The following is a 13,053-nucleotide window of genomic DNA, read 5'->3' on the forward strand; positions in this document are numbered from 1 at the left end:
TTTTTGCTTTCTGTTAAGGCATAATACTACTATAATACCACAAAAAGAGTATTATGAAACATAAAAGGTACAACAACTGGTCCTTAAAGCTTAGTTTTAGAGTGCTGTATATTTATGAGTGAACAAAAGTTCCATCTTGTTTATTCTACCAACCACGAGATCTTAGGTGTGTATAACAAATCTCCTACTGTCACTTTGACGCACATTATAAAACCATACAAATGTAGTTGTGTTAATGCGTATGTTGTCGCCTCTGCTGAAAAAGGGTAAATCATGTTGACTTTAACACATCCTGAAAGTGTCACATTTATTAAATCTAAATTAGCAAAGACTCTTAATGGGTTATGATTTGTGACTGCACTGCCCAATAAAGATCTTAAAGATATGCAAAGACAAAATTGTCTGTGACGGCTCAAGAGCGGCTACTTTCTGCTTGAGTGACCAGCCATTAGAGCTGATTGAAGGGCTGGTTGCTTGCCTACTATCCACAAAGTTTACCTCAAGTCAATCAGTTTTTCTCTAAAGAGTATGCAGATGATGACCAACATGTTTGAAGATGTTACGTGTCTTTCAAATGCATAATGTGTGAATCTTTGAATGTACTGTCGATTACGACAAAGTAAATTGACTCACTCGTCCCACAGTTTGTAAAAACAAAAAAAAAATTTGTTTTTATGTAAATCTGCTGTATGTGGCAAGGCATTCCGAAGGGTATTAAAGCAGTAATGTGAAGCTTATAATTTTATAAAAGCACTTACATGAATTTTTCTGTTAAAACTTGTGTATTATTTGAGCTGTAAAGTTGTCGTTTATGGTCTTTTTAGGGTTTTAGGTGTTATGTCAGCATGGCAACAAAGTTGTAAAATTGGCTATAACTTTACACAGAAAAGGTTAGTAAGTGATTTTATCACACTGAAATCATATTAACATGCATATTGTTTCCGACTTGTGGCTAATCTTTTGAAACAGTGTGTATTTTAATGGTTACAGATTGGCTCCATTCACTTCCATTGCAAGTGCCTCCAGATTTTTTATTTTTTTAAAGAAAAGGAGGGACAAGTCAAAATAATATATATATATATATATATATATATATATATATATATATATATATATATATATAGGTAATTAACATTATGCCACAAATGCTGTCAATTAAGCTAAACTTGTATTGAACCCAGAATATTCCTTTAACAAGAACTATTTTTGTCTTGTGGCTTTACGTTCAACACTGCCTGCATTGCACATTTATCGGGGTGCAGTTGCTTGCCCCATTGACTTCCATTGTAAATGCATTACTGTAAACAGAATATTAAGGGTGGAGTCTAAATTTTTCGGAGATAATTTACAGCATGCCACGGATGCTGTTTTTGAGCCCAGAACATTCCATCAATGGCCTTCATACGGAAAATACTTTAAAAAGAAAAATATGAAGCCTGATCTTCGCTGAATGGTCAAGCCTGAGTGTGGCGTTGAATCTGTCTAGCCCTGGTATTGCTTTGTTGTGGCTTCCTCTCTATATTTTTTCAGGCAATCTTTTCTGAGCTGTGTACAACAAGGGGTGAAAGACAAGAAATAGAAATCTATTTTCAGGCAGAGCTGAGACTGCATTTCGTCTCTGTGAGGCATATTTCAGGCTCCTCGCTGATAGCGGCTGTGGCCCGGGCACCCTGTGATGGGAATAGACAGATAAAGAGTTTAGTCTACCTTATGGAGTGTGGGATTGCACTGGACCTCTATTCACAGTGACCTCATACTGCTGGGGTGACGGAATGGACCAGAGGTCAGAAAGAAGGATAGTCATGCTCTTGCATTATATTGTGAATGAACAGTGACACTTCCATCAGTACGGTAGGTCTGTCCACTGCTCTTTTCCTTACTCTCTCAATGGAGGAAACGAGAGAAAAGAGGATGGTTGCACAATTGTCCATTAAGAACAAGCACACGCTTAATCTTGAGCACCTCACAAACAGCAAGGGAAAAACTATGTGGTCACACTTTATTTTACAGTGTTCATGTAACTGTGTAATTGTATGTTTCATTACTGGTTAATACTAATCAACTACATGTACTTGCTGTGCTGTCACTGTGTAATTATGCTGAGCTCCTTGTATTTAAATACTGTTATTGTTATTACTATAGTAATAACTATGCTTAATGCAACTAACCATATAATCATGTCGCAAAATAAATAGGCTTATCAACTTTTTACTACTAGGTAAAAGAATATACAACCCAAAAGTATGGGTTCACCTACAATGAGGTTCAACATGGTTTGTAAGTTACTCAAAGAAAGTAATCCACTACAAATTACTAATCTAAATTGTAATAAGATTACTGATTACATTGCCTAAAAGTAATCACATTATTGATTACTTTTATGTTTCTTTCTAAAACTTGTTCATTGTCGCATGCAAGTCATTCACTCATTTCTTCCAAATGACTTGTTATGGGGCTCGATATATTTCTCGTAATATTCTTCTTATATTTCTATTATTTTCGAAATACTGTATGTGTAATCCATCTAATGTACTTAAAAGTAATTAACTTAATTGAAGTTCAGTAACTGGAATCTGATTGCAGGATGCATTACACTACTTTTTCAAAAGTAATTTAATTACTGTAATTTATCAGATTACACTCAACACTGCCAACCACAATATGTTTTGTGCAGTGAATTATCCAAGTACTCCTCGCTGCAGACTGTAGCGCGATGATGTAGTGTATCTAATCCCATGTGTATTGGATTTTAGTGACGTAGTGGATGTATTAATGCACATGTGTATTCACATTTTAATGTTTTGTTTTATTACTGTAGCGTACTTAACAGTCATTAATATATATATTCATATAACACATACACACACATTTATATTTTAGGGCTGCACAAATAATTCAAATAAAATCACGATATTACACTGTGCGATTATTAAACCGCAAAGGGCTACGATGATTTAATCTAATAAATAAATCAAGCTGTTCACTTTAAAGTCTATGCACGCTGCTCTGTCCTGTCTGTATTGTGTATAAGCATTATTACAGTGTATTCAGAGTGGTTCTGTGCTCCACAACTCCATTTCATGCTCAGAGTAACAGATGTGCTCCATTCAGTTTCGGGTGCTGAGCACGTCATTTATAAAGCACCCTATATTCACTTTAATTTCACTTTTCAAGTATGTTTGACCACTACATGTTAATATACAATACAAACAGTTCACTCCATGGCATTTATGTACAGCAGAGGAGATGTTAAAAAAAGGAGCATATTATAGTGAGTAGTATGAGTATATTACTTAATTCAGATATTTGTTTTCCTTGTTTTTCCTCTTCACCCACAGAAAAGTAATTTACGACATACATGGTTGTGACCATTTTTAAAAGCTAAGCTAAACAAATGTTTTGGTACACTGTATACAATGTAAAACCTGTTCCCTTAAGCAAAACCAGTTAAAAACAACTGCTCTAAGAAGATCTACTGAAGATCCTCCTGTCTGCTACCATCAGACAATACACTGTTTCTGTTACCCCACTGAGGATCGGTGGTATTCTACAAGGACAGTCTCTCATATTCATGGCACCGACAGCATTACCAGTATATTGTGCACTCTGATGTCATGCCAATTTGCTCTGTTTTGTCTTTCATTATGTATACGTAGTGATTTTTTGTGTGTATATTTTTTTGTTTGATGTGCTACTAACTTCCACTCAGGGTTCTTATATGCATCCACCCACTGGTGCCCACCTGCCCACCATCCAAGACCTGTGCATCTGCAGAGTGAGGAAACGTGCAGGTAGAATCACTCTGGACACCACACACCCTGCCTAATCCCTCTTTGAACTGTTTTTGAATTCTTTGAACTTTGAACTGTCACGGTGCTACAGAGCACTCAGTGCCAGGACATCCAGGCACAAGAACAGTTTTTACCCTCAAGCCATTTACCACATGAACAATTAACTGCCTCAGGACTCCCCCTTAGTGCAATAATGTAAATAAATATCTCATGTACAGTACATATGTAAATTCATATATTTAATAACTGTACATACCCATACCTTGCACATACATTACCACTTGCACATGTACATATGCCATTCTGTTCTACTATCTGTATGTCTGTTTATACTCTTACCTTGTTTTATGTTCTATGTCTCACTGTAATGTTCTGTGTGCACTTGCTTGCTTGTTTCTCACATCACCAAAAAACATTCCTTGTGTACGTGAGCACGCTTGGCACTAAAGCTCATTCTGATTCTGATATGCAAAATGAATGGTATGGATGCTCAGATCCTGACAGTCAGCCAGCATATATCATAAAGCTGCATGGAAATTGATAGAGAGGTTTGGATCCACTTCATTGATTGCCTGTGTTCAGCAGATTTCCTAGCTCAGTAAAGTGAAACCATCTAAGTGATTTCTGGACAGTTAATGTATGACTCTCAGCAGGCTAACAGACAGCAGTGGACAAGCTCACATAACTACATTAAGGTGAGTGAGTGGTCTGAAATACATGACTAACATTAATGGTAGAAAAAAAACAAGAGTTCTCCATGCAGCTGTGTTTTAGCTCAATGTATTCAATGCTTTTGATAAATAAATGAGACCTCAATACATTTAAAAGGGGGAAATTATGAAGACAGGTTGGGGTCATTTTTCACCCCAAAATCAAACAATAAGAACAGTTTCACCATTAAGATTTTGTGCATTGTGATATTATTTTCATGACAACTAAGCACATTTTTATTATTGTAATGCTGCGTCTAGATGTTTCGCGTTTGAGTTTTATTGTAATTCTCACTATTATCAATGATGATTCTCATTATTCTCATTATCTTATCTTATTATTACTGTTATACAGTAATGAGAATCATCCCCTCCAGAAACATTTATTTGTGTCATTTAAATCAAAAATTAACATGAAAATAATGTCACAAAATAAAAAAAAAAAATAAAAAAACAGGCTTAATTTTCTTTATGCAAAATATAATATACAGGTGCATCTCAATAAATTAGAATGTCGTGGAAAAGTTCATTTATTTCAGTAATTCAACTCAAATTGTGAAACTCGTGTATTAAATAAATTCAATGCACACAGACTGAAGTAGTTTAAGTCTTTGGTTCTTTTAATTGTGATGATTTTGGCTCACATTTAACAAAAACCCACCAATTCACTATCTCAAAAAATTAGAATACAACATAAGACCAATAAAAAAAAAACATTTTTAGTGAATTGTTGGCCTTCTGGAAAGTATGTTCATTTACTGTATATGTACTCAATACTTGGTAGGGGCTCCTTTTGCTTTAATTACTGCCTCAATTCGGCGTGGCATGGAGGTGATCAGTTTGTGGCACTGCTGAGGTGGTATGGAAGCCCAGGTTTCTTTGACAGTGGCCTTCAGCTCATCTGCATTTTTTGGTCTCTTGTTTCTCATTTTCCTCTTGACAATACCCCATAGATTCTTTATGGGGTTCAGGTCTGGTGAGTTTGCTGGCCAGTCAAGCACACCAACACCATGGTCATTTAACCAACTTTTGGTGCTTTTGGCAGTGTGGGCAGGTGCCAAATCCTGCTGGAAAATGAAATCAGCATCTTTAAAAAGCTGGTCAGCAGAAGGAAGCATGAAGTGCTCCAAAATTTCTTGGTAAACGGGTGCAGTGACTTTGGTTTTCAAAAAACACAATGGACCAACACCAGCAGATGACATTGCACCCCAAATCATCACAGACTGTGGAAACTTAACACTGGACTTCAAGCAACTTGGGCTATGAGCTTCTCCACCCTTCCTCCAGACTCTAGGACCTTGGTTTCCAAATGAAATACAAAACTTGCTCTCATCTGATAAGAGGACTTTGGACCACTGGGCAACAGTCCAGTTCTTCTTCTCCTTAGCCCAGGTAAGACGCCTCTGACGTTGTCTGTGGTTCAGGAGTGGCTTAACAAGAGGAATATACGACAACTGTAGCCAAATTCCTTGACATGTCTGTGTGTGGTGGGTCTTGATGCCTTGACCCCAGCCTCAGTCCATTCCTTGTGAAGTTCACCCAAATTCTTGAATCGATTTTGCTTGACAATCCTCATAAGGCTGCGGTTCTCTCGGTTGGTTGTGCATCTTTTTCTTCCACACTTTTTCCTTCCACTCAACTTTCTGTTAACATGCTTGGATACAGCACTCTGTGAACAGCCAGCTTCTTTGGCAATGAATGTTTGTGGCTTACCCTCCTTGTGAAGGGTGTCAATGATTGTCTTCTGGACAACTGTCAGATCAGCAGTCTTCCCCATGATTGTGTAGCCTAGTGAACCAAACTGAGAGACCATTTTGAAGGCTCAGGAAACCTTTGCAGGTGTTTTGAGTTGATTAGCTGATTGGCATGTCACCATATTCTAATTTTTTGAGATAGTGAATTGGTGGGTTTTTGTTAAATGTGAGCCAAAATCATCACAATTAAAAGAACCAAAGACTTAAACTACTTCAGTCTGTGTGCATTGAATTTATTTAATACACGAGTTTCACAATTTGAATTGAATTACTCAAATAAATGAACTTTTCCACGACATTCTAATTTATTGAGATGCACCTGTATATTTATAATATGTATGACTTACTTTCTCCTGCAGAACACAAACGTAGATTTTAGAAGAATATTTCAGCTCTTTAGGTCCTCACAATGCAAGTGATTATCACCCCATAAAAATAAAAATAAAACAAAAAATAATAATAATGAACATAAATATATTATTATTATTATATTATTATATTTTTACTTCTTTTTTTTCTGGGGTGTTGTGTTATAAAAATGGCGCAGAGTTGCAATTGTGTCCCTTAAAAGGATAGTTCACCCAAATATGAAAATTCTCTCATCATTTATTCACCCTCATGTCATCCCAGATGTGTATGACTGTCTTTCTTCTGCTGAACACAAACGAAGATTTTTAGACAATATTTCAGCTCAGTAGGTCTGTTTCAATGCAAGTGAATGGGTATCAAAATTTTGAAGCTCCAATATGACATAAATGCATCATAATAGTAATCCAAAAGACTCCAGTGATTTAATCCATATCTTCAGAAGCAATATGATAAGTGAGTGAGAAACAGATCAATATTTAAGTTCTTTTTACTATAAATCTCCACTTTCACTGTCACATTCACATTATTCTTCTTTTGTTTTGGAGATTTGCATTCTTCGAGCATATCGCCACCTACTGGGCAGGGAGGATAATGTATGGTAAAAACGGACTTAAATATTGATCTGCTTCTCATCCACACTTATCATATCGCTTCTGGCACCTTGCCATCTTGCCACCTTGCCACCTATACAGGATTTTCCAGCACTGAGCCTGATCTGACCTGGAAGAAAATCACACACAATATGCCCCCTTGTATTTTCAGGACTAATGTGGGAATCCTAACTTGAGTACATCACAACTCACCTATATTTTTAATGTGTGACTCTTCAGACCTTGGACACTGGTCCTCAGTGTTTTATATGCCAACAGAGGTCACTACAGCACAGTTCTGGAACACAAAAACATTCATCATGTAGGTTTATGCCACCTATAGTAGTATAGACTGTAGTATTTAGTCTTAGAGTAGAATTTGTTTTTAATCACATAGTGGGTAGTTGTACAGTATAAAACTGATGTATTTGACTGAACGTTATTGCATGTCTTTCTTTAGTTGTTGCGTGAAGTGATTTCATGAAGTTTCAAATGTAACTGTAATTAAGGGAATTTTTGGTTATGGATAAGTAAAAAATAACACGGGCATCAATATTTTCAACATGAAGATGATGTGTAAATTGAATGTTTATTTTAATTTTAGTTTTGTTGCAGTTCCAATCAAAAAAGATAGTCACGTGGAGTAGCAAATTAATTTCTAAAAGCATAATAATCCCATGCAGTCTCTCAATTAATATGAGATCATTAAACACTGCATGTTGAATAATTCTACAAGAATTAGAGACAAAAAAAACAAAAAAAAAAACATATTGTTTTAATTCGTTTTAGATGAAGTACTGCAGCAGGTGTCACTGCTTGACATTTCATGTCAACTACACTCCATAGATGTCAGTGAACATATTTGTGGATTCTTCACTGCGATGTGTCACGTTATATAAAAATCAAGCTGACATGCTGCCAGTTTACTTCCATGTCAACACTGCCTAAGGTCGTGACCTCTTCATGAATGAAAACATACATTCTTACATATTCTGCTCATATGTAACTAAACTTCACTTTGTCAAACCCAATAATGTATATATAACTCAATATAATTGAGTTAGCGCGATATTGGCCGCGATTCATTGTTTGTTTTCAGTGTCAAGAGCCAAAGCCGGTGCAAAGTCTTCAGTCTTATCATTACGTAATAAATTCAGATACACAAAGGAGCATTTTATTAGACTACGGACTCAATTTCACACACTTTAAAAAACAAATGTGTTGTGGAACCGCTATTACAACATTTCGAGTAAGAAAAGCGTATCTATTTATACTACTCTTCTGACTCCATACTTCAGATGTCCCGCCACGAGCCGGCCCAAAATAGTCTGTTAATCTGTCTGCGCGCTGCTGTAAAGATCACCACGTGCCCTTCTCTTCCCCTCTTGCCCAGTTACCATGGGTACCATCAAAGCAAATCCGTGATTGGCTGGTTAGACGTGACGTAGGATGCATTTAGGGAATTCCGTCAGCTGTGCAGTGGCAAGTTTCAAAACGTCGCTCCGTGTTGAGCGGTGCTGAAGTTTCATGTAGAGAAGAGTGTGAAAACTTTCCACTTCACTTTTTTTTTTTGTTACCTTTTTAACACTGTGGAACTTTTGCTCTGGAACAGTGTACATGTTGTCTAAAAGTTGTTTTCCAAGAAGAAGATGTGTCACATGCAGCAAGGGACCCGACAAACATTGGCTTTATAAATAAATCATATCGATCTAGTGGGAATATCCCCGTGCTTTTGAAGCTGAAAGGAAAGAGGGTGAAAATCCCGACGTTATTTGTCTGTTCATATGTAAGTGACCTTCTTCACTCACTCACTGACTTGTTTTATATACTTTCAGAGCCATAGTTTTGTAACTGATTTTACACTCCTACTTTTGAACTACCAAAATGTCAATGTCTTTGTGTATCATGTCATGAACTGTAATGTTAGTTAGACTTAAAGGAGTTTTAATGACCCATCTTGTGTCTTTATGAGTGTCCTAGTGGTGTACATGTCCAGATATGGCAGTGAGAACAAAAAGTTCTTGCAGCCCAGACAGGGAACCAATACAGAAATAGAGATAAGAAAGATGAGTTATCAGTAAGAAAGTTACTGTACATTCTTGCTCATCATTACCAGGTATAATGCATAAGCATTATGTATTAAATGTCATACATGTCAAAAGAGTGCTACACCACAGAGCAACAATTGGATTTCCTCTTCAACTTTATTTTTAATTACTTAAAGCCATTTTGCAGATGCTTTTATACAAAGTGACTTATTTACAATTAGTACAGGTTCATTCTAGAGGTCGACTGATAGCGGATAACTTGGGTGGTGGAAAAGGCAGAAAACGATTAATCGGTCGATAGTTTTTCAAATCGATTCATAGAATGTTACGACATTTTCTTAGTCGGCACAGACATAGAGGCCAGAATTTAGTTTATTTTTCAACCAAAATCCCAATAATAATCCGAGAAAAAAGAAGATTGGGTGCATAACATGGGACTTTTAACACTAAACAAGCCTGAAACACACCTGGGACTTTTATTTTTAAAAGAATGATACAGACTTGGCTCCGTTACAATGCTCTATATTTAATATTTAACTAATTAAACTTTTTATAACCTATTTATTATTATTATTATTCACAATATGAAGTTGGAGACACAATGTATGTTCCTATAGTCACATTTTTCTTTGCATGCCCTCACTTCAATTTAAAAAACGTAATTTTCAGAGGAACACAGAGGAATAAAAAAAAACTATCGGCAACCATTGGCATAGATTTTTGCAGATAACTGATGGTTCCAAAAAAGCAACTATCGGCACCGTTTAATCAGTAAAACTGATATATCGGACTACCTCTAGTTCAGTCCCCCTGGGGCAAACCAGAGGTTCCCAGATTTGGGGTTCTAACTCAAGGGCACAATAGTGGTAGTTTGTGGATCACCTCAAATTTTAAATCGGTGTCTAGGTTCCAGCTATTTTGGGATCAAATTGTGTACAACATGGGTATTACACAGGCTAAAATCCATCTAAAACTATTTTCAACTACTAATAATAATTATTATGCATGCAGTTTTTATGACCTTATTAATTTAGAGACTACGTTGTTATTGTTTACACCACAGGACCAGTTAAATTGAAATGGTGAAAAACAATGACCAGTAATAGCACCTAAATATATAAATTTTCCATTATACATTCACACAAATAGGAAGCTACTAATATCCCGATGTTGACAATTAAAGCTCAAGGACGTTATGCATCAACTACCTACATATTGATAATGTGAGTTTGGAACTGAAGATAAGAGCCGACAAACATATATATATACTTATATAGACCCCAAAGTTGTTTACATTTTATTTTTCCAAGAGCATCGATATATTCACTTACTGAGCACTTTATTAGGAACACCTGTATACCTACTTATTTATGCAATTATCTAATCAGCCAATGTTGTGGCAACAGTGCCGTGTGTAAAATCATGCAGATATGGGTCAGGAGCTTCAGTTAATGTTCACATCAACCATCGGAATGGGGAAAAAATATGATCTCAGTGATTTCGACCGTGGCATGATTGTTGGTGCCAGATGGGCTGGTTTGTGTATTTCTGTAACTGCTGATCTCCTGGGATTTTCACGCACAGCAGTCTCTAGAATTTACTCGGATTGGTGCCAAAAACAAAAAACATCCAGTGAGTGGCAGTTCTGCGGACGGAAATGCCTTTTTGATGAGAGAGGTCAACAGAGAATAGTCAGACTGGTTGGAGCTGACAGAAAGTCTACGGTAACTCAGATAACCACTCTGTACAATTGTAGTGAGCAAAATAGCATCTCAGAATGCACAACACTTAGAACCTTGAGGCGGATAAGCTATAACAATAGAAGACCACGTCGGGTACTTTACTAGGACCATAGTATTCCTAATAAAGTGCACAGTGAGTGTATGTTGATGTCCTACTTCGAGCTGGGTATTTTCTGAGATATCTTTCCAGAGAAAGTGTCAGATGGGGTCAAAAGGGCATTTTTAAAAATGCATAAGCATATATTATTGCATTACTGATATTTAACTAACACAAATTCCTGTGTGTATGAAGTGTAAATAATGAAACTCTATGTAGCTTCTTATCCTTCATTATCTGGCAGCCGTTGCTGACGTACAGCGAACAGATACAGAGAGTAACAGTATTGCTGGATTTACCTTATCGTGGCTTACGCCACAGATGGATCAGTGACAGGGTCAACACACAGAGCCAGCTCAAATATCTTCCTTCTCAGTATCCACAAGCCCTTGAGGCCTCCAGCAGCCATCTTTTAATAGATAAGAACTTTATATTTGTACCCAAGGCCACAGCATTAGAGAAAACTGCTTTTAACCAATTTAGACACACTCCTATTAGTCAGCACATTCAGGCATTTCCCCCATCTGTAGTATTTTGCTTTCAGAGGTTTGTTGAGTGCTTTTTTGTTTGTGTTTGCTAGAGGTAGTTATGTTCCCAGATGCCTTGGAGGCTGTAGGACGGGTAGAGGGTTTGACCCTGTCCCCTCCCCAGACTTTACCAGACCCAGATGATGAAGCCGAATTGGGCCATGAAACAAAACGAAGAGGCAGATATCGGCATAGCTTACAGATATTAAAGCCTTTCAGAATCACACACAAGTAAGTTCTCTTGGTTATGGTTGTCAAAATGGTTATATACTGTGGGGTCTAAAAGTCTGAGATCACTAGTGAAAATGCTTTCATTTTTCTAATTACTAATTTGCTCATTTCTATTAAATCTTAATTGGAAATTATATACAGTATTCGGCATGACAAATTGAGTGAAAAGCTGAATTGAAAAATTACCATGAATTTCATAGCATTTGGTTTGTCCAACTTTTGAGCTGGAATGGGCTCAAGTTTGTTCAAAACCTGTGATGCATTTTGCCCCAGCATGATTTTAAAGTGTTATAAAGAGCATTTTGTGTGCTTCAATGGAAGCAAGGAAATCTGACCCTTTGTACAAATGAGTTAGCATGGTCAGCGTCACAAATTTGGATGCATTTGATTAGAAATAGTGCTGAATCTTGAATATTTCAAGATACAGTGACTTTTAAAATGTTCTAAATCCCAAAAAATTCTATTTAGGTTTAAATTAGATTTTGAATCCCAGATTTTCAATGTGTTCTCAGATGTTTGGACCTCGCTGTACAGTATGTGTTCGAATATGTTTGCTATGTTGGCTTTCTGATCCAAACAACGGTGAAGAAGGACCTGATAAGGATGCTCTTATCCTTTTCTCATAGACAGTGCAGGTTTTAACATGCTGGCTGATAAAAGGCCACTGACCTTTTTACTGCCCCTTAAGAGTTCTGAGAGAGACGTGCAAACTGCTGTTCAAACACAAATGCATGATTCATCTTCCATTCGGCCCCAGCGAATAAAGATTTTCTCAGTCCTCCTCTTGCGTTCAAAGTCGCACTGTTCTCAGACATAGCACCTAGATGACTAATACGAGCCAAACTGTTCCTTTTTACCCCAGACATCAACACCCTGTGGACAATGCTGGATTTTTTTCCTTTATGACTCTACAATGGCTCTCTCCATTGGCATGGAGGGCCTACAAAGCATCTTGTCTCAGAATGGAAGACGTATGGGGTCTGTCCTGCCACGAGGCATCAGAAACGAACTGCCAAAGGTGAGCAACAGTCAGCCTTGTCGGAAACCTGCTAATCCATTTTGTATGATGCAACAGAGTTAATTTGCATGTTTGTTTGAACAGAAGTACACTGGAGCCAGGCCCAAGTCAGGAATCTTGACATGTTTGCCAATGCTGAAACTTGAACAAATAGAGCCATTAGAAACCATTACCTG

At 37.0% G+C, this 13,053-nt stretch overlaps 1 protein-coding gene across 1 annotated transcript in view; it reads left to right on the forward strand.

Moving 5' to 3' along the window:
- Nucleotides 1-8,737: 8,737 nt before the first annotated feature.
- Nucleotides 8,738-13,053, forward strand: part of wu:fb13g09 (ATP-binding cassette sub-family C member 5) — a 45,232-nt gene continuing 40,916 nt past the window's right edge. The window contains exons 1-3 of the mRNA XM_051650174.1: nucleotides 8,738-9,000; nucleotides 11,682-11,859; nucleotides 12,722-12,877. Coding sequence (XP_051506134.1) covers nucleotides 11,690-11,859; nucleotides 12,722-12,877 — 326 coding nt within the window. The 5' untranslated portion in view covers nucleotides 8,738-9,000; nucleotides 11,682-11,689. The remainder of the gene's footprint in view (nucleotides 9,001-11,681; nucleotides 11,860-12,721; nucleotides 12,878-13,053) is intronic.

Source organism: Myxocyprinus asiaticus, chromosome 22 (assembly GCF_019703515.2).
Source record: "Myxocyprinus asiaticus isolate MX2 ecotype Aquarium Trade chromosome 22, UBuf_Myxa_2, whole genome shotgun sequence".
In the NCBI taxonomy this organism is placed as follows: Eukaryota; Metazoa; Chordata; class Actinopteri; order Cypriniformes; family Catostomidae; genus Myxocyprinus; species Myxocyprinus asiaticus.